This window comes from Cynocephalus volans, chromosome 1 (genome assembly GCF_027409185.1).
Source record: "Cynocephalus volans isolate mCynVol1 chromosome 1, mCynVol1.pri, whole genome shotgun sequence".
Taxonomy (NCBI): Eukaryota; Metazoa; Chordata; class Mammalia; order Dermoptera; family Cynocephalidae; genus Cynocephalus; species Cynocephalus volans.
In genome coordinates this window covers 267,850,076-267,873,493 of record NC_084460.1, presented here as the reverse complement: position 1 = coordinate 267,873,493, position 23,418 = coordinate 267,850,076, and the positions used below count along the sequence as shown (strand labels likewise).

General features: G+C 36.6%; 1 protein-coding gene across 1 annotated transcript in view; it reads right to left on the bottom strand.

The window, feature by feature from the left end:
* Positions 1-23,418, bottom strand: part of FAM117B (family with sequence similarity 117 member B) — a 112,410-nt gene that overhangs the window by 53,510 nt on the left and 35,482 nt on the right. Inside the window, exon 2 of the mRNA XM_063109381.1 lies at positions 6,882-7,033. Within this exon, the coding sequence (XP_062965451.1) occupies positions 6,882-7,033 (152 nt within the window). The remainder of the gene's footprint in view (positions 1-6,881; positions 7,034-23,418) is intronic.

Genomic DNA, 23,418 nt, shown 5'->3' with positions numbered 1-23,418 from the left:
ATCATAAATGATACCACAGAAATACAAAGGATCATTAGATACTATTATGAACAACTACAAACCAACAAATTAAAAAACCTGGAGGAAATGGATAAATTTCTGGAAATGTGCAAACTACCAACACAATACCAGAATAGAAAACCTGAACAGACCAATAACAAGCAATGATATTGAAGCAGTAATCAGAAATCTTCCAACAAAGAAAAGCCCAGAACTAGATGGCTTCACCATTGAATTCTACCAAACCTTTAAAGAGAAATTAGTACCAATTCTTTTCTAATTATCCCCCAAAATTGAAACAGAGGCCCTTCTCACAAACTCATACTATGAATCCAGTATCACACTGACAGGAAAATCAAAGACACAACAAAAAAAGAAAATTACAGACCTTGATGAACACAGATGCAAAAATCCTCAAGGAAATATTGGCAAACGGAATACAGCAGAACATCAAAAAGATTACACACCATGCATGGTCAAGTGAATTCATCCCAGGGATGCAAGGTTGGTTAGACATACACAAATCAATAAGTGTGATATACCACATCAATAAAATCAAGAACAAAAACCATACAATCATCTCAATAGATGCAGAAAGTGCATTTGACAAAATTCAATATCCCTTCCTGATAGACTCCCAACAACTTAGGCATAGAATGAAAATAATAAAAGCCATAAAATAATAAAAGCCATATATGAGAAACTCACCATCAATATCATTCTAAATGGGGGAAAGAATTAACATTGTGAAAATGTCCATACTACCCAAAGGGATCTACAGATTTAATGTGATCCCTATCAAAATACCAGTGACATTCTTCACAGACATAGAAAAAAGAATCCTAACATCTATATGGAACAAAAGACCCCAAATACCAAAGCAATCCTGAGCAAAAACAATAAAGCCAGAGCCATTACACATCCTGACTTCAAATTATGTTACACAGCTACAGTAACCAAAACAGCAATGGTACTGGCATAAAAACAGACACATGGTCCAATGGAACAGAATAAAGAATCCAGAAATCAATCCATATACTTGCAGCCAACTGATCTTCTTACACTAATAACATACATTGGGAAAGAGTGCCTCTTCAATAAATGGTGCTGGAAAACTGGATATCCATGTGTAGAAGAATAAAACTAGACCCATACCTCTCTCAATATATCAAAATCAAATCAAAATAGATTAAAGACTTTAAATATAAGACCTGAAACTATAAAACTCCTAGAAGAAAACATACGGGAAACACTTCAGGATGCAGGGCTGGGCAAAGACAAGCACAGGCAACAAAAGAAAAAATAAACAAATGAGATTATATCAAACCAAATAGCTTCTGCACTGCAAAGGAAATAATCACCAGAATGAAAAGACAATCTACAGAATGGGAGAAAATATTTGCAAACTATAAATCAACAAGGGATTAATATCCAGAATATACAAGTAATTCAAAACAACTTAACACTAAAAAAATAATAATAATACAGTTTTAAAAAGTGGACAAAGACTAGTAAGACTGGCTGGTATCAAAAAGACAGAGAATAAGGAGTTTCAGTCAAGATGGTGGAATAGACGGTCCCCAGTGTCACTCTCACCCGCCAAACAACCAATTTACAACTATAAAAATGTCGCAACAGCCAAGCTGCAGCCACTGGAGCTCAGGGGAAGGGGACGAGAGACCTATGGAGTTCATGAAAGGGGAGAAGCCACAATGAAACAAAGAAAAAACTGCTTGGACTGTTTCAGGCCATGGCTGCTTTAAGCCTGGAACTGCTTAACACATGCAGCAGGAGCTGGCAGAAGCCGCAGCTGTGCCCTTTGGATGGAACTGCTTGGAGGCAGAAGGGGAGAAGAGGGCCTTGGTGGCCCCCAGGACAGCAAGACCACTAATAGGGTTCCCATGGACCCATGCAGCAGTGAGGAGCCAGAACAGCTGAAAAAGGGGAGTCATTCAGAGGCCGGTGAGTCATTGCAAGGGACCAGCACAGGGGTTGTCCCATGGGAAGTGTTTGTAGCACGGGCAGTGGGGGAGACATGCCCACTGGAAGAATACAGGGACACAGAACAGCCCATCTGCCCCGCAATCAGAGCAGGACCACTTAGAAGAGACTGGTTGAGAATGCAGAATTGCATGGGGTACAGTTTGATGAAAAGATTCAGGCCCAGATCAGTTTCCACAAAACCCAGGCACACAGGGTCTCTAGAGAGCCAGAAGTAACTATAAAGTCAACCATTAAACCCTAAGCTGCACAAAAAGTCTTCCCTAGGAAAACAGCAGCAAAGCAGCAATTTAGCTAACAACATAGCTCAAGTATTGGTTCCCACCGGAAGTTTCCCCATTTTAGAAGTAAGCAAAGGAGAAAAAATTAGTTCTGGCCTTGGAGCCAGGGACTGGACCCCCTGCCCACAATCAGGCACACCGTCAGTGCCAAGTAGTATGCCAAAAACATCACCTCCATGTGGATGGCCCACCAAAGCCACCATGGCTGCCACAAAAGTGGCTATATGTCCAACCGCCATGCAGATGGTCCACCAGCCACTGGAGAGCGTTGACACAAGGAGAGTCACCAGCAGAGACCAAATAAAAGAAGAGGATGTCTTTCTCCACAAAGCCCATTCCAGAGTGACAGAAGAAGCATCTGCTCTATGATAATATCGGGGGACCTGAACACACTTTTCAGTATTGGACAGATCATCTAGGCAACAAATCTACAGAGTAACCATTACTCTTTCAGAGGGAGAGAAGAAATCTAGGGTTATCAGTGGTGGGAAGTGGAAGGAGGAGAGGGATAGGGAGAGACTGGACAAGGGGCATAAAGAATAAGTGCAATTTGCAACAATATACATACTAGTAATATTAATTTGATCAACATATGTCAACACTGAATCCCAAAAATATGTAAATCAATTATGATTCAATAAAAATAAATAAATTAATTAAAAGAACATAACAAATACTGGTGAAGATGTGGACAAAGTGGAACCCTTCTGCATTGTTGGTGGGAGTGTAAATTAGTACAGCCATTATAAATAACAGTATGCAGGTTTCTCAAATAATAGCAATATCGCTACTAGGTATATACCCAAAGGAATGGAAATCATCATGTTGAAGGGATACCTGCACTCCCATGTTTATCAGCCAAGATATGGAACCAATCTAAATGCCCATCTATGGATGACTGAAGAAGGAAAATGTGGAATATATACACAATGGAATACTACTCAGCCATAATAAAGAATAAATTTCTGCAAATTCCCAGGAACATGGATGAGCTTGGAAAAAATTATGTTAAGTGAAATAAGCCAGGCACAGAAAGAGAAATACCACATGTCCTCACTCATAAATGGGAGGTAAAAAATGAACAGGTAAATAAACAAAAAAGAAAGAGAAAGTGAGAAGGAAAGAAAGAAACAAACAATCACAGTAATATGTTGAAATTCCCAAAGAAGACAAGAGAACTGTGGTTACTATTGGGGGGTGGGGGAGAGAATGGGACAGAGGTCAGCAAGAAATTGGTTAATGGACACAAAGAACGATCATGTATTATAATGATGAATAAATTAACTATCCTGATTTGACCATCACATATCTTACACAAATATTGATAGGCAACTTTGTATACCACAAATATGTATAATTAATTATGTTTCAATGAAGAAAAAAAAAAAGAAGTTCAAGACAGGAAAAAAATACTTAGCTAAGTAATTTTACTTATATTCCTAATTCAAAAGATAATAGCTTTGCTCAACCCATGTCTTGATTATAGGACACTCTTAGGTACTAATAAAAAATAAAATTGAGTTTTAATTAAATATGTTTCAATTTTGTTTAGTCTCTTCTTGTATATTAGAAAGCTATTAAGTATCTGCTAATGTGTCTGACACTGGACTAGGAATTGGAATTAGAGAGGAAACATAGTTCTTATTCTCAAAGAGCTCTTTCTAGGGGGAAAGGGATAAACAGCCAATTATGATCTCAGGTAATGACAGAGGTCCTCTAAGAAAGGCACCTAACACAGAATTGGAAGGACAGGGGAAGTAGGTAGGCAAGGTTTTATGGAATGAGGACATACTATGTATATTAGAGTATGAGTTATCCAGGCAAACTGTGGGAGGGAAAAGTATTCTTAAACTAGAGAAGCTGGAAAGCATCAGTAAGCAGAATACACATGGCACTGTAAAAGTTATCGAAAATTGGGGTATATTCTCAAAATTATTTTTAACAAGATTAAAAATGTTAGTTACTCCCTGACAAATACAGATGCAAAAATCCTCAACAAAACATACTAGCAAACCCAATCCAATAGCACATTAAAAGGATTGTACATCAAAACCAAGTGGAATTATTCACCATCCCTGGTATGCAAGAATTGTTCAACATATGAAAATCAATTAATGTGATAAATCACATTTACAGAATAAAGAAAAAAAATCAAATGATGATCTTAATAGACATAAAAAAAGCATTTAACGAAATTCAACACCCTTTCAGGATAAATACTAAGCAAGGACGCCCACTCTCACCAATTCTATTCAATACAGTATTGAAGGCCCAGCCAGGACAATTAGGCAAAAGAAAGGAAGGAAGGGAGAGAGAGGGAGAGAGAAAGAGAGAGGGGGAGGGAAGAAGAGATGGAAAAGTCATTCATATCAGAAAGGAAGAATAAATGTTCCTGTTTCCAGACATGATGTTATATATATAAAAACCTAAAGACTCCTTAAAACAAACTGTTATAACTAATAAATTCTGTAAAGTTGCAGGATACAAAATCACAATACAAAAATCAGACACATTTATTTACACTAATGAAAAAATCTGAAAAGGGAATTAGAGAAATAATCGCATTTATAGTAGCACCAAAAAGAATAAAACACGTAAAAATAAACGTAAGAATAAACACAACGAAGGACGTGAAAGACCTGTATACTGAAAACTACAAAATACTGATGAAAGAAATTAAAGATACAGAAAAATGGAAAGGTATCTCATGTTCATGAATTGGAAGATTTAATATTGTTAAATGTCTGTACTACCTAAAGTTATCTACAAATTCAATGCAATCCTTATTTAAATCCCAATGGCATTTTTTTTTACAGACACAAATTCTAAAACTCATGTGGAACCAAAAGACCATGAATAGCCAAATCAATCTTGAGAAAGAAGAACATAGCTGAAGACATCATTCTTCCCAGTTTCAAAATGTATTACAAAGCTACAGTAATAAAAACAGCATGGTACTGGCACAAAGACAAGACACGTAGGACATATAGATCAATGGAACAGAAGAGAGAGCTTAAAAACAAATCCACACATTTACGGTTAGCTGATATTCGACAAGAGTGCCAATGGAGAAAGGATAGTCTGTTCAACAAAAGATGCCGGGAAAACTGGATTTCCACATGCAAAAGAAAGAAGTTAGACCATACACGAAAATGAACTTAAGACTTAAACAGAAGACCTGAAACTGTAAAATTCCTAGAAATAAACAGAAGATAAGCTTTATGACATTGGTCTTGACAATAGATACGATATCAAAAACACAGGTAACAAAAGCAAAAGTAGACAAGTGGGACTACAGCAAACTAAAAAGATTCTGCACAGCAAAAGAAACAAAGGGGTATAAAAGTAACCTATAGAATGGGAGAATATATCTGCAAACCATGTATCTAATATGGAGTTAATCTCCAAAATACATAAGAAACCCCTCTAATATCCCAGGGGCAAAGGACTTAAATAGACATTTCTCCAAAGAAGACACACAATGGCCAAAAGGTATATATGAAAAAACCCTCAACATCACTCATCAGGGAAATGTAAATCAAAACCACAATGAGTTATCACCTTACACCTCTCAGGATGGCTATTATCAAAAAGAAAACTAATGTTGGTGAGCATGTGGAGAAATTGGAACCACTGCACACTGTTGATAGGAATGCAAAATGGTGCAGCCACCATAGAAAACAGTATAGAAGTTGCTCAAAAATTAAAAACTGAACAATCAGATGATCCAGCAATTCCAATAGAACTGAAATCAAAATCTTGAAGAGATATTAGCACTACCATGTTCACTGCAGCACACTATTCATGACAGCCAAGGTGCAGAAACAATCTAAATTGGCAGATGAATGGATAAAGAAAATGTGTTATATATATACAATGGAATATTATCCAGCTTTTAAAAAAGAGGGAAATGTTGCAATATATGACAACATGGATGAACCTTGAGGACATCATGTGAAGTGAAATAAGCCTGTCACAGAAGGACAAATACTGCATGATTCTACCTATATGAGATATCTGTAATAGTCAAATTCATAAAATCAGAGTGGAATGGTGGTTGCCAGGGGGTGGAAGAAGGATAAATGGGGAGTTACTAATCAATGGGCATTAGGTTTCAGTTAAGCAAGATGAATAAGTTCTGGAGAGCTTCTGTACAATATTGTACCCTTAAAAATTGGTTAAGAGGGTAAAGCTCATGTTAAGTGTTTCTAGCTCAGTAAAACAAAATTTAAACATATATATCAGTTACACAATCAAGAAACTATTTGTCTTAAAGGATTCCATGATGTAATCCTCCATTTGTTACACTACAGCCCAGCCTGTTTAAAAAACAATGTACGGAGTCATTGGCTTAGAGAAATCTGATCTAACATGTGAAAAAAGGAAAGGACAGGAATACCAATCAAATAGTAAAGAACTGGAAATTTGTATTCTTTCAGAATCCTAGGCTTACTCAAGAAAGGAAAAGTGGCTGAGAGACAACAGAGCTTCTCAGGTAATCTAATATACACTAATGTTTCAAGAATTTGAACACAGGGTATAAGAAATGATATTTTAAGAAATGGCTACAGAGTAAAATAAGAACTGTAATAAACCTACCTGTGTAGCTTTGTCCCTCATGCAAGGTGTAGCTTGCCCATGACTATCGCGAGGCCAGTGACCAGCAAGGTATGGAGCAGCGAGTGTATCCAGAGAGGAAGTGCGTCGGATAATACTGGAAGGGCTAGAGGAAGGCGGTCGTGTTTTGTCACCTAGATTTAAGACAAAAATATTTATTTAAAAAAAACAGATTAAGAAGGAAACAAAGCAGAAACTAAGTTTTAAACTATGTAGAATTTCTCCAACTTAAATATGCAAAAATAAGCAATAAAAAGGAACAAGCTATTGATATGCACAATTTGCATGAATCTCCAGGGAATTATACTGAGTGAAAACAGTCAATCCCAAAGGATTACATACTATATGATTTCATTTATATAACATTTTTGAAATGACAAAATTTTATAAATGTAGGAAAGATTAGGGATTGCCAAGGATTAAGGACATGGGAGGGAAAGTGAGGGGTCGGGAGAGAGGTAGGTGTTGTTATAAAAGGGCAACCGGGGAGAACTCTGTAGTGATGGAACTATTCACTATCTTGACTGTGGTGGTGGATACACAAATATACACAGGATATTAAACAATGTAGATTTCAACACACATGTACAAACACAAATGAGTACAAGTAAAACTGAAGAAATGTGAATAAGATCAGTGGATTGTACCAATGTCAATACCCTGGGTATAATGCTGTACTACAGTTTCACAAAATGTTATCCTTGGGAGAAACTGGGCAAAGTGCACAAAAGATCTCTGTATTATTTCTTACAATTGATGTGAATCTACAATAATCTCTATTAAAAAAAACAGAAAATAAGACAAATGTATATCTGTCCATCTAAAAAATGTTCATCTTGGTTTTAAGAATAAATTGGTACAATATATAAAATACTTATTTATCATTATATCCCTGCTTATAACAAAAAGGATATAAGGCAGCTAAGATAAAGTTACAAGTAAAATTCCACTTGAATCAGCTCCGTAAAACATATCTTAGTATGATTTTATTACAATAAATAGACTGTAAATACCATGTTAACCAAGCTACAGGAACTATAATTGAAGGCACATATTCAAAAATCTTTCCCTTTTCAAGTTACTGGATATGCATTTAGATGTAAACTAAAAATAAAAAGTGTAAGTAATGGAAGTTAGAGGTGATATAAAAGAAATAATGTACATTATAGAGTAAATACAGCCTGTTAGAAAAATAAATGAAAAAAAGCACATTTCTCCTCTGACTTCCCCTTTTCCACCTATTTATTATCTCCTATTATCTATTACCTACTGATTAACAAAATTATTTCAAGTCATAAAATAATAATGTCAAAATTATTTCAATTTATAAACATTTATTAAAGATTAATTGTGTGCAAAGGCAATAACAGTGAAATAACTGTATGAAAAGGCAATAATAGTTCTAACTCAAAGCAGAATATGGCAAATATCATGACCTGAGTTTAATGACCAATAAATTAAAATACTCACTAAAAAAGAGACTCAATATACATAGAATTTAAGATAATCAAATTTGGTTAAACACTGTTACTAAATGCAAACTGCCAGCACATGAAATTAGCTTTCTTAAAAAAAACTGTTTAAAGGACAATTATATTCACCATTCTCAGTAAATTAAAAAAAAAAAAAAAAGTCAATTTGCGAACAATTACTGAATTAGCCACTTATTTGGAAAGTATGATTTTCAAATTTATTCAATAGAGATGTGTGATAATTTAACCTACTCCTTAAAAAATGTTATCATAGGCTTTAGAACAAAATATATGTTCAAAAAACTCTCCCCTGCTGCAGGCTTACCTAAAAAATACAGCTAATGTCACATCATATAACTCCCATTTAAAAATTGAAAACAAATTTTTACTGACACCTACAAATAAGTTCAGAACCCTCATTCCTTAGCCTAGAATTTACCTTCAGCAGCAAGCTGTGCATACCATAAGTCCGACTTCTAAGAAGGCAGCATCTGAATAAAGACTCTAAGCAAGTACATGTGTAAGTCCTAAGGTAAGAAAAAAAAAGACCTGATAGATATGAAAAGAAAAAAAAAGACCTTCTAAAATAAACAAATATATTCACTAAAATTAAAACTCAATGGATGGATTAAACAGAAGAGTAATACAGCTTAATACAGAATTAATGAGCTGGGAAATTTAAAAAAAAATTTTTTTACAGCAGCACAAAGAGACAAGAGATGAAAAGGAACTTATGAATAGGAACTTAGGCAACATGGAAAACATTTATTGCTACATGTGCAAGGGATATGTCCCAAGACCTCCAGTGGATGCCTGAAACTATGGACAGGACCAAATCCTATATAAGCACTTATCAGGCACTGTGGCTGTACCTTTTGCAGTCTGAGGTGCAACAACAAAACCAGCACAAATTTCTTTTTCATTCTGCACAATTACTGTAGATCGAAGCAATTTCAGCATGATTCATTTTCTTTCCTTATTAAGTCAAGAATGTTCACCTTTTCACTTAAACATTTTACGGCTTCTCTTTGGCATATATGAATTGCCAGCATCACTACTCTTGTGCTTAAAAGGGTTACTTGAACACCAGCATTGTGATACTACACATCCTATGAAATAGGTATTATCCTCATTTGTAAAATGGGGCATGGCAAGGTATGGGGTGGAGGGAAGAGGTGGATTGGTACATGGAGAAGTTATTTGCCTATTGTTGAATAGCTAATTATGGTAATACTAAGATGTGAATCCAGGTTTCTCGGGGTTCTTTCCACTATATTCACATTGCCTCCCTTTAGAATGTCAATTCTATGCCTATCAAATTTCTATCCATGAGAGAACCAAAACAATTCCTGCTCTTCAGTTCTACAGGAAATTGAATGCTATGGTATGTATACAGAATCTCAAAGCAGGCTCACACATCTGAAGTTTCTCAAACTATGTGTCAGAGCAACAGAATCATTTTAGCATCCTCATTAAAAATGTACAGTCCTGGCCCTCACCCTATGCCTACCAAATCAAAATCTCTATGGCTGGCCTCATGAATTTTCTACAGAATTAATGTACACCTAGTAGTCAACAAATTTTTATCTAGATGTCCCTTTTGTTTATAAGTTAAACCCTTGTTTTACATTTTTCAGGGAACTAGGGGGCATAATGAAAATAAGACAGGAAGGTGAAAATCATGGGAACATATAAAAAATACTGACAATCTTTCACATTATTTAATATTAACATTTAAAAGTAATATGGCACTTAGTGATCATCCTATTCTGTACACTAACAGAAACCTTCACAAAGGAGAGTGTAATAAATAAAGCAGCTGCTTCATGATAACTTAGTACCAGCCCAAAAGATAGCTCTCAAGATAAGTTAACACCTTTCTCATTGAACCCTTGCCTTTGAGATTATCCTAGGAGATACATAAACCAAATCAACTGAAAGAACCAACCACCAACCTTGTAACAGAGGTACATTTAATTTCTAAGCAAATGAAGGTGGTATTTACCAATACATGAATATTAATTATAAGACATTCAATGCAAATTTCAATAGCAAAATGATCCAATAGCATTAAAGTAAATCTAAAAGTAATGTGAAGAAAAATACATATAAAAAAGTAGTTTACATGGCTGACCAGTTAGCTCAGTTGGTTAGAGCACAGCCTTATAACACCAAAGTCAAGGGTTTGGTTCCCCATACCGGCCAGCTGCCAAATTAAAAAAAAAAAAAAAAAAAAAAAAAAGTGGATGATGCAATAACTATTTGTACTATAAAAAATTAGTTTTCACTGTATATGAAACTAAAACATTGTAAATCTCAGCTTTCTATGCAATAATGGAATAATTTTTCATTTATGAAAACTTAACAATGCAAACCAAGTTTTGAGACATCAAATTAAACTAAGTAGCAATCAATATCACACATGTGATTTAACTGGAAAATGAATCTATGCACAGTTTTCTTTTAGAAGTAACTAACTAGCTTTACCCCTATAATTGCCAGTGAAAAGGGAAAATATGTTCTCTCGATAAATGGACATTAAAAGTATATTCAATGTACAATCCTTTAAGATTGACCCTCCAAATCTCAAAGTGGCATACAAAATTATTTCAAAATGAATGATCAAGTTTAAGATTTTAATTATTTATAAAGAGCACTTAAAATGAATTGCAGAAAATAAGAAACAACAAAATGCCCAATTGAGAAGGTGACTGAATTCATTATGGCAGAGTAATACAAAAGAATAAACATGCAGGTCTACCTATTCTGGTCTAAAGAGTCATCCACAATAAATTAAGTGGAAAAAAAGCAAGTCCTCACATATTCACAAAATGTATGATCTCATCTTTTGTTTTAAAAAGTATTTAGGGCCGAGCCCGTGGCGCACTCGGGAGAGTGCGGCGCTGGGAGCACAGCGCTGGGAGCACAGCGCTGGGAGCACAGCGCTGGGAGCACAGCGCTGGGAGCACAGCGAAGCTCCCGCCGCGGGTTCGGATCCTATAAAGGAATGGCCAGTGCACTCACTGGCTGAGTGCCGGTCACGAAAAAGACAAAAAATATATAAAATAAAAAATAAAAAGTATTTAGATGTATGTAAGTGTACTAGTATATTTATAGAAAAAATACAGAAAAAATACGCACCTAACCTTTTGGGGACAGAATTAGAGTTTTAATTTCTAATTTAGGCATTTTTGTACTATTTGAATTTTTATAGGAAGAATATAGTCAGAGAAAAGATATAAAAAAGTAGAAGCACTTTTAAAACTTAAGTTATTAATTTTTTAAATTATAAAGTAATGAAAAATATAAAAATTACTGCATTAGATTTTGGGACTTCTCATGGTTTATATCTGGGGTTGGGGAATAGGCCAAATCTGGCCTGCACCTGTGTTTTGTATGGCTGATGAGCTAAAACTGGTTTGTATGTTTTTAAATGTTTGGGGGTTAAAAATCAAAATAATAATATTTTGTGATACATAAAAATTATATCAAATTCAAATTTCAGTATCCATTAAATAAAGTTTTATTGGAACACAGACACGCGCATTCATTTACTCCTTGTCTATGGCTGCTTTTGTGCTACAAAGGCAGAATTAAGTACATGCAGCAAAGACCTTATCGGGTCCTCTAATTACTTCACACTGCTGCTCAGCACCCTACAAATAATAGTGACAAAGTTATACCATGCACATCACTTATCTGGGGGAAAAGTCACATTCAAAGATGACATGTAAGAAAAAAAGATGACATGTAACATATCATTAACAGATGAACATCTGCAACTGATTTGATAATATGGAACAATAACGTAGAATCAAAAATTAAGTGAAATGTCAACCCCCTAGAAAGAATTCCCTCTTATTAGAATTGTATACAAAAAAAGTATCCAATAACTATTATATTTTGAAATTTCATCAATTAAAAATTTGTGAAAAACTATTTTCTCTCTTGAAACATAAGTACCTACATAATATCTTTGATTTTCGTCTTGGCCTGAAAAGCTTAAAATTTTACAATCTGGTCCATTACACAAAAAGTTTACTGACCTCTGGTTTATACTGCATACCTTTATGTCTTATTTTCTGTGCTAGAACACCCATACATCTGTTTTTACTTTGGCAGTGGAAGGGAGTGAGCTTAGCCAATTTACGCCTAACTTTATAGGGGCTTTAATAAATATTAAACAAATATATGCAGAAGTAAGATTATATTACAGTGCTATCATTCTAGTTCTGTATGATAGCAAATACCTTGCTCTCCTTAGGGCCACAATGTATGAAAACACTTTTTGACACTTCTCTTTTAATTGTATTACAATATTGTCTTCATAAGGGTCTCGTATAATTACAAGAATAAAAGTTCAGTTACTGGTTATGTGACCCACATAAAAATAAATTCACTTCCACTAAGACAATAGTCACAGCAGCTGTGTGGCTGATAATCATAAAAGCAGCTTCACAGATATGCCTCAGATACATAATTTGCTTTCAAAATGGCACAATTATTTCAATAAAACAATGCCTAATTGTTATGCTAACGATCTCTATGTACAGCCTTCCTTTTATAGTATATTTTGATTCAACAGAACCAAAAATAAATGCAGAACATACCCATAAGTTCAAGAAAACATGTACCCACATTATTAACTGTGACAAGTGAAAAGCAATAAGCATACATGTTCATGATTTTTCCTCTAACTAAAAAATTAATCCCTACTGTGATAGCCACAAGAAGATCAACCTCAGCTAGAGGGAAAAAGGGCACACACACTACGTAAACTGGTGTATATTCATTGAAATCAAATTGCTAAAAACTGTCTGGCACTTTTCTTCCCTAATTACTACTGTTGTTGTTTTAGTTGCCCACCAGTATACTAATCTAACAGACCTTCCTGGTTTCATTTTAAAGGCTTTTAATTATCCAAAAGTTGATTTTTCAACTGGGATGCCCAAGATTATTAGAATTATCATTATTAGATTATTATTATTTCTACAATGAAATGGAGAACAGAAGAGTTATACGTGTAAAAATACTAAACATTTTCTCTTTCGAATTCCTTCCCTTTAACCCATTCACTTAAACATTTGCTAAGGACCTGTGAGTCTGCGCTAAGCTCTAGAAATCAAAAAGAGTAAGTCACAGTGTGCACTGAAGAATGCTGTCTGCACCTAGCATGTCATTATTCCATTTCAATCTAAGTTCCCAAAACTGATGGGATTTGGTGCCTAATTATGAGGAATAACATTATGCGAAGGGAGGGAATCTTGAAGAGGCAAAGATGAGTCAAAGATTCCCAGCTTAAGTGAACAAAGGCTGTATTTATAGGAAAGCCCAGAGGAAGAGACTCTGACAGCTGACAAGACCCTTCATGATCTGGCCTCTCCAGCCTCACTTTTTTGCCTGCACTGTCTCCTACCAAGCCCATCGACTTGCAGTTCCCAGTATGTGCCATACCTTTGCATGCCTCCAGATCTTTGTCTCTACCTTGATCACCCTCACATCCCTTTCTTTGACTTGGCTAATTCACACTTAACCTTCCAAAATTCAGTTCAGATGTCACTTTCTATGGAAAATCTTCCTTGAACAGCCCAAGCCCAAGAAACACATTGTCTAAGTCAAAAGCCCTCCTGTGTGCTGCTATAGCATGTTTCACTCAAAAGGACCCTTGACTGTTCCTCTACTCCACTACAGAGGGAGACTTCTGCAAGGCAGGAACTTTATCGCCCCCCCCTCCCAGTGATTAAGTCAGTATCTGACATACAGGAGGTATCTCCTAAATGGCCAACGAAAATTAATTTTCTTGGTTAACGAAGAAAGATCATTTACCCTAACCGAGGAGGACTTGAGAAAAGATGCAGAGAAGAGACTGACTACTAATGTTATTATCTTCAATCAACAAGGACAGGTGTGTGCAATAAATTGAGATGGTTTTGTTATTAATTCAAAGAAAATCAAAACAACAGCTCAAACTTGATTTGTTCTTTGTTCTTTGATTTATTCTTTAAGGAAGTTAACTACATACAGCAGGGTGTGGTGATAAAAATTTCAGTCAATGCCTTGGGCTCTGGAGTTCAGAGCTTCCAGACTATCAGTAGCAGTTCAACTGGTTCCTGGGTAACTTCAGTAGCACTAACAGAGCATCCCAAACCATGGCTCGTAGGTATTACATTACAAAGCTTCTACAAACCTTGCTATACTAGTGTTAGATTTAGGCATGTGTAGTACTTGATACAGTACTAGCCTAAAGGCTGTATTTCCTATCATCCACAAAATCAACAAGCAGAAGGAATAAATCAGACATATTCATTTGTTCAATAAGGGGAAAAAACTTTCCATCTTCAAGCATAAAAATGATAAATATTAAGTACAAAGAAAACCGACAGTACAAAAAAAAATTCCCAATAGACCACCATCCAGAGATAAACACTTTAATGAGTACTTATTTCCAGAAATCTGTCTACACTTACACACACACACAGTTTTATACAAATGAGGTCCTATTAGGTATGCAATTACTTATTGTAGAAAGAAATTAAAAGGGGCACATTGAGAACCTATTTCCATGGCAACAAATATAAATCTACAACACATCACCATTTTTAATACTGTATATGATCCTACTGGGTGGATACACCATAATTTAATCCAAGACATCATCAAGATCCCCAGCGTCTCTCTCCCTCAAGAATTGACAAATTTTCAACTATTAAAGAGCAAAGACTGCCAACCTGGGATTGCTGGAGCCTGGGGGAAGAGGAGAGACCCACAGAGAGGAAAGACCTACAGAGTTCATAAAGGCTGGAGAAGCCCCAGTGAGCGGGAAAAAAAAAACCTCTCTAACCATTTCAAGCCCATCACTTAAGGGCCAGCCCTGTGGGAGGAGGGAAGAAGCTCCAGCAACAAACAGAGCAGGAGCAAGCAAAAATCGCAGCTGAGCCCTTTGCATGAAGTTGCCTGGAGTCTGCAGGGGAGAAAAGGGCCTCACTGCATACCCTACCAGCCCCCAGGGCAGCAAGAAGACCACTGACAGAGTTTCCATGGACCCCCACTGAGTGAGGAGCTGCAGCCAACCTAAGAAAGGAACCACTCAGAGGCAGGTAAAGTCATCACAAGGGACCTGCCCATGAGAAGTATTTGGAGTGTGGGAGGGATGCTGGCTCACCAGGAGAACATCAAGGTACAGAGTGAGCAGCTGACCTGCCTTCCAATCAGCACAGGCCCAGTAAAAAATGGTCAGGGTGACAGAACTTCAAGGGGCACAGTGTGCTATAAAGACAGCCCCAGGCCAGAATTTCCACAAAGCCCAGGTATAGCTGCAAAGCCCCAGAAGTGTATAAAAGGCCAATGACTATCTGAGATTCCAGTCAAGATGGTGGAATAGATGGTCCCCAGCATCACTCTCCCCCACAAATCAACCATTTACAACTACAAAAAAGCAAGCACAGCCAAACTGGGGCTGCTGAAGCTCAGGGGAAGAGGAAGAGGGACCCTACAGAGTTCATGAAGGCAAGAGTAGCCATGATGAGAGAAAGAAAGGATTGCTCCCACCATTTTGAGCCCCGGTGGCTTCAAGGCTGAAGCTGGTGAGTGCACGGAGCAAGAGCTGGCAAAACCCACTGCTGTGTCCTTCATATGAAAATTGCTTGGAGGCTGTAGGGGAGAAGAGGGCCTTCGTGGCCAATAGGCCTGCAAGACCACCAACAGGGTTCCCATAGACCCACACAGGAGCAAGGAGCAACAACAATTGAAAAAGGAGCCACTCAGAGGCTAGTGAGTCATCACAAGGGACTGGTGCTTGGCCTGTCCCAAGGGAGGAATTTGGAGTACAGGTGGTGGGGGAGACGGGTCCACCAAGGAAACACTGGGGCACAGCAAGAACAGCTGATCTGCCCTCCAATCAGCACAGGCCTACTCTATGCAGACTGGTCAGGAATATACATCTGCAGGGAGAGCAGTTTGCTGAAAAGACTCAGGCCCAGACCAGAGTTTCTACACAACCCAGGTGTACTGGATCTCATGAGACCTGGAAGTACCTACAAAGTTAACCATTAAAACCCAAGCTGCACAAAAAACCTTCCCCAGAGAATCAGTAACAAATCAACAATTTAGCTCAACTACAGGGCTCAAGTGCCGGTCCCCATAGGAAGCTTCCCCATTTTAGAAGTAAGCAAAGGACAACAAATTAGTTCCACTGCAGAGTTTAAGTGGTAAGAACAATGAATAATCCAACACAGAACTGAAAGAAAAAACAAAATACCCACAGAGCAGCAACAAAGTTTGATATTAACTACTAAAGGTCTCACATCACCAAAGAACACCTATAAAACCTACAAGGACAGGGCTTGCAAGGGAGGGGAGAAGGGAGGGCAAGCCAGGGAGAGGAGAGGGCCAGGGGCCTCAGCCATGGCCCTTGACACCTGCAACCAGCCCAGTGACAACCACCAAGCTGCCAAAGGAAGCATCCCAGGCTCCTGAGCTGGAGTGGTAGAGGACTGAAGGCCTCAGCCACACCTCCCCGACACCCACAACCATCCCAGCAATGACCACCAAGCCGCCACAGGAAGCACCCCCTGGGCTCCGGAACTGGGGTGGTGGGGTGCCACAGGCCTCAGCCATGCACGGCCTCCTTTCTACTCCTCCCACCCTATTTCCCCCCTTCTCTTCTTTTTCTTCCCCTCCCCCCAACTGCTCCACATCTTAGAATGCAAAAAATAATAACAACAATATTAATAAATAAATTTTTTAAAAGGCCAACTAAGTCTGGTCCACACAAAAAGCCTTCCCCAGGGAATCAGCAGCAAAGCAGCAATTTAGCACAATCACAGAGTTCAAGTGCTGGTCACCACAGGATATTCCCCCAATTTTGGAATTAACTAAAACCACAGACCAGAGACAAAGCTCTGATATTAGCCAGTAAAGGTCTAACATCATCAAAGAACACCTACAAAACCTAGGAGAAGCAGTGGTAAAGAGAAAGCAATAAAGGGAATTCAAATCAGAAAGGAGGAAGTCAAACTATCTCTACTTGCAGATGGCATGATCCTGTATAGAAAATACCCTAATGACTCCAGAAAATTGGTAAAACTAATAAATGAATTCAGTGTAGTGGCAGGATACAAAATCAACACACAAAAATCAATAGCCTTCCTATATGCCATAATGAAATAGCTGAAGAAGAAATCAAGAAAGTAACCCCATTCACAATAGCTACCAAAAAAATGAAATATCAAGGAGTAAATTTAACCAAGGAGGTGGAAAACTGATACAACTATAAAACATTGGTGAAAAAAAACAAACACAAATAAATGGAAAGATACATTCTCGGGTTGCAAGAATTAACATTATCAAAATGTCCATATTACCCAAAGCAATCTACACATTCAACGCAATCGCTTTCAAAATACCAACAACATTCTTCAAAGAAACAGAAACAACAATCTTAAAATTTGTATGGAACCACAACAGACTCCATATAGCTCAAGCAATCTTGAACAAAAAGAATAAAGTTGGAGGCATCAAATTTCCTGACTTCAAAATATACCATGAAGTTATAGTAACAAAACAGCATGGTATTGGCATAAAATAGACCAATGGAACAGTACAGAGAAGCCAGAAGTAAAACCATGCACTTACAGCCAACTGACTTTTGACAAAGGTGCCAAGAATACACAGTGGGAGGAAGGTTAGTCTCTTCAATAACTGGTGCTGGGAAAACTAGATATCCACATGCAGAAGAACGAAACTAGACCCATATCTGTCATCATACACAAAACCAACTCAAAATGGATCAAACACCTACATTTAAGACCCAAAATTATGAAACTACTAGAAGAAAACATAGGGGAAACACTACATGAAATGGGAGTGGACAGCCCTTTTTTGAGCAAGACTACAAAGGCACAGGGCAACTAAAACAAAAATACACAAATGGGACTACATCAAACTGAAAAGCTTCTGCACAGCAAGGGACACTATGAACAAAGTAAAGAGACAACCTACAGAATGGGAGAAAGTGTTTGAAAACTACACGTCAGTCAGGGGCTAGTATCCAGAACATATAAGGAATTCAAACACCTCAACAGAAAAAAACGAAATAACCCAGTCAGAAAATGGGCAAAGGACCTGAATAAACATTTCTCAAAAGAAAACATACAAATGGCCAACTGGCACATGAAAAAATGTTCAATATCACTAATCATCAGGGAAGTGCAAATTAAAACCACAATGAGATATCATCTCACCCCAGTTAGAATAGCTATTATCAACAAGACAAAAAATAACAAATGCTAGAGAACATACAGAGAAAAACAAAACCTCCTACATTGTTGGTGGGAATGTAAATTGGTACAGCATTGTGGAAAACAGTATGGAAGTTCCTCAGAGAACTAAAAATAGATGTACCTTACAACCTAGCTATCCCATTACTGGGTATATACCCAAAGGAAATGAAATCAGTATATCAAAAAGACACCCATACTCCCATGTTTACTGCAACGCTATTCACAACAGTGAGGAGATGGAACCAACCTAAATGCCCATCAACGAATAAATGGATTTAAAAACCTGTGGTATACGTACACAATGGAATACTATTCAGCTATAAAAAGAAATGATATCCTACCATTTGCAGCAACATGGATGAAACTGGAAACAATCATGTTAAGTGAAATAAGTCAGGCACAGAAAGGCAAATACCACATGATTTCATTCATATATGGACTCTAAGAAAAAAAAAAAAGTGGTTCTCATAGTAGTATAGAGTAGAATAATGGTTATCAGAGGCCAGGAGAGGAGGGGAGGGGAAGAGAAGTCATGGATTAACAGGTACAAAACTATGTTATATGCCCTAAGTGAATCACTGTGCAGTATATGCATGTATTGAAACAATACACTATAACCCTACAAATATGCGCAAGGAAATATTAAAATTAAAGAAAAACTTTAATTAAAACTAAAGTTACTGAGACTTATTTTATGGCTCAGCATGTGGCTTATCTTGGTGAATGTTTCATATGCAATTGAAAAGAAAGTGTACTGTGTTGTTGCTGAATCCTCTATAAATGCAAATGGGTTATGCTTGTTGTTAATGTTGCTAAGTCTTGTAAATCCTAACTGATTTTCTTTCTATTTGTACTAACTATCTTTCATGAATGCTGAAGCTTTCTTACTGGATGCATACACTCTTAGAAATAATATACGTTTTTGATGAATTGACCCCCTTGTCATTATGAATGTCTCTTTTTCCTTGGTAATATTCCTTATTCTGAAGCCTACTTTTAATATTAATTAGTATTCCAGTTTTATTATGCTCAGTTTTGTGTGGTGAATCTTTTTACATCTCTATACTTTTAAAATGCTTCTTTACATTTGAAATCTAGTAGATTGCATATAATTGGATATTACTTTTTGTTAAATTCAGTCTGAAAATCTCTGTGCTTTAATTGAAATGGATTGACCATTTAATATTACATAGTCTGCTATGGTTTGAAGAGCTTGTGCTCTCCAAAGCTCATGTTGAAGCTTAATCCTCAATGTGGCAGTGTTGAGGCGTGGGGCCTTTAGAAGGTGATTGGACTGTGAAGACTCTGCCTTCATGAATGAATTAATCCATTCATGGATTAATGAATTAATAGATTAATGGGTTAACAGATGAATGGGTTATTATGGGAGTGGAACTGGTGGCTTTATAAGGAGAGACCAAAGGACATGAACATGCCCTTGCCCTCTCATCATGTGATGCCCTGTGCCACCTCAGGACTCTGCAGAGTATCCCCACCAGGAAGAAGGCTCTCACCAGATGCCAAGCCATGCCTGTGGACTTCCTAGCCTTGGGAATTGTAAGAAATAAATATAATTTCTTTATAAATTACTCAGTTTCAGGTATTCTAAGTGACAGAAAACATCATCATATAAATATACCATCTTGCTATTTATTTTCTATTTGTCCCATCTGTTCTTTGTTCTTTTTTCCCTCTTTTCCTTCATAATTTTGAATTGGTTAGTAATCTACTGACACATTTAGCTTTTTGTTTTACGTTTTGCTTAGTTGCTCCAGGGTTTTACAACATGCATCTTTAACTTGCCACAGTGTACCTTTGAATAAAATTTGTATCACTTTACATTTAACATAAGACACTTAGGACTGTACATTTCCATTGCTGCTTCCTGTCTTTAATGCCATTCTTGTCATACACTTACTATATACATTATATACCCACAATACGATATTACTATTTTGCTTTAAGCAATTACCTTCTAAAGAAATCAAATAATGACAAAAAATTTTTTTTTCTTACTCATTTACTATTTCTGGTGCTCTTTATTCCTTTGTATATGAAGTTTTCATCTGATATCATTTTCCTTCCATCTGAAGAACGTGCACTTACTTATAGTGCAGGTTTCTCTCAGGTTTTGTCTGAATGAAAATGTACTTACTCAGCCTTCACTGTGAAGGATTATTTTCCTGGGTATAAAATTCTATCTGGGTTCACAGTTTTATTTTCTCTTTCAGCACTTTAAAGATGCCATTCCATTTTGTTCTTATACTTGTATTATTACCGACGAGAAATTTGCCATCATTTTTTTGTTCCTCTATACATGTCATTTTCTCTGTTTTAAAAGTTTTTTCTCTTTCTCACTGGTTTTCAGCTATTTGATTTTGATGTTCCTTGGTATGGTCTTCTTAGTGTTTACTCTGCTTGGGATTACTTCAGCTTCTCGGATCAGCAGGTTTATAGTTATCATAAATTTGGGAAATCTTTCAGCCATTATTTCTTCAAACTTTTTTTTGGCCAGCCATCCTTCTTCTAGGAGTACAATCACACCCATGTTGTCCCACAGATCACAGAAGTTCTGTTTATTATTTCTTTTGGTCTTTCTTCTGTGTTTAATTTTTGGGGAGTTTCTATCGCTATGTCTTCAAGTTCACTGATATCTTTTTCAGCAGATAAGAAACTGCTGATTTTGCTATTAATCCCAATCATTGAATTTTTCATTTCAGTTACTAGATTTCTCTTCTTTCAAAATTCCAGTCAGTTCTTTTTTAAAACATTTTATTTCTCTTCTCATTATATTCATATTTTCCTTTAAATCTTTGAGCATATTTAAAATTCCTACTTTAAAATTTTTATCTGCTAATTCAATCACCTCTTATTTCTTAGACTGTTTCCAATGCCTTAGTTTCCACTATGATTCACATTTTCTGCTTCTAATAATTTTTTATTGAATTTTGGACACTGTTATTGTGCTTTAAAGTATCTGGATTTTGTTATCTTCCTTCAGAAATTGTTGAACTTTGTTCTGAAAGTCAGTTAAGCAACCTGTGGATCAGCCTGATCTTTGGAGTTTGTTTTAAGGTTTTTTAGGATAGACTGGGAGTGTACATAGTGTACACAGATGTCTCCATTGTCATTTTATCTATAGTGCACAGCAAGGGCTGGCAACTATGATCCATTGGCTACTTAACTAAGGATAGTTATTTACATTTCTAGATGGTAATGGGAAAAAAGAATATTTTGTGACACATAAACATTATATGAAATTTGAATTTCAATGCCTATAAAGTTTTATTGGAACACAGCCATATCATTCATTTATATATGTCTATAGCTGCTTTCTTGCTACAATGGCAGAAATGACAGGCTGTGACAGAGACTGTGTAAGGCTCACAAGTCCAAAATATTTACTATCTGGCCCTTTCCAGAAAAGGATTGTTCCTTATAAAAGCCTAAGGCGTGGCATGATGCCCCTGAGCTTCCTTTATGGTTTTCTTATCACCTTAGTAATTTGAAGGTCACATGGAGTGGGGATTATTAGGTTTTCCAGGGTAGTAATGTACACTTAACATTACAATTTCCTACTTAGAATAAAAAATATCTATTATTTCCATAGTATGGTCTCCTACACAAACCAAAACTATACTGAAATCCTGACAGCTTACAGTTCGTTAACATAATTATAAACAATTTCTATTTCAAAGACCACAGATTTCATTCAAAAATAAGATTTGCTCTTCTAGTCACATTAAAGACACATAAAAACATATATCCTGGACTGGAGGCCTCATGTTCAACAGACCCTCCTCTACTGGCTAGATTTCCTGTACTCATTTATTCAGCTGAAACTGAAGAGTATTTTCACATATATTGGATAAAGGTGAGGTGGTTCCACTTCCTCAGCATTGTGTGTTTGAAAATGCTAAGCACACAGGCCTTTTATCTAAACCCTCATATGATGAAACTAATACAAATCTTGTTTAAAAAAAGAAATTTTAGACTGGATAAAGGAACACATTGGCATCTATGAAAATTGTTAACAGTTTTATACGAAACAGCAATTTTAATCACGTAGAATATATCAGCCACTGGAAAAACCCTTTTGAAAACTTATAAATCAAGTGCTGCCAAAACTTTAAAGAGAAAATTAAGAAATTCCTTTAAGAGATGCCAAATTAATGACTTACACAAGAATATCAAACTTCAATTTTATGAAAAACTAAATGAATGCCCTTTATTTTTTACTGTTAGTAAGTTATCTATCAATAAAGGAAAGAGTAATTAATTGTACTCAGATATGCACAACATGTAACTAAGGAAGAAGAAATGTGATTTCACAGGTCTTGAAGACCACCATTTCACTTAGTTATGAAATCCTGACAACTAAGTAAAAATTCTTCATGGCCAAATGGGACAGAGATAGCCTTATAATCTCCAGCCTTCCTTCCAGTTAGGCTGAAGCCGTGCAACTGGTTTGGCCATGAGCTATGAATAGAGTGACATGTCCGATGCTCACACAATAACAGGTGTACCTTCTCCATGATTTTTCCTGTCCACATGGCTGGACAGAAAGGAAATCTGAGAAAGTGGTTTCAGCTTAGGTCTCTGGGTCATCAGCTGGAGGGGAGCTCTGCCAGAAAGCCACACAATCTACAGTCACTAAAGTCACTAAAATTTCTGGCATTTGTTGCAACAAACTGTGTTAACTACCCTAATGTAGAGCAAATAAACTGAACTAGGGTGGGAAAGGCATGATTAATATAGCTACTTATG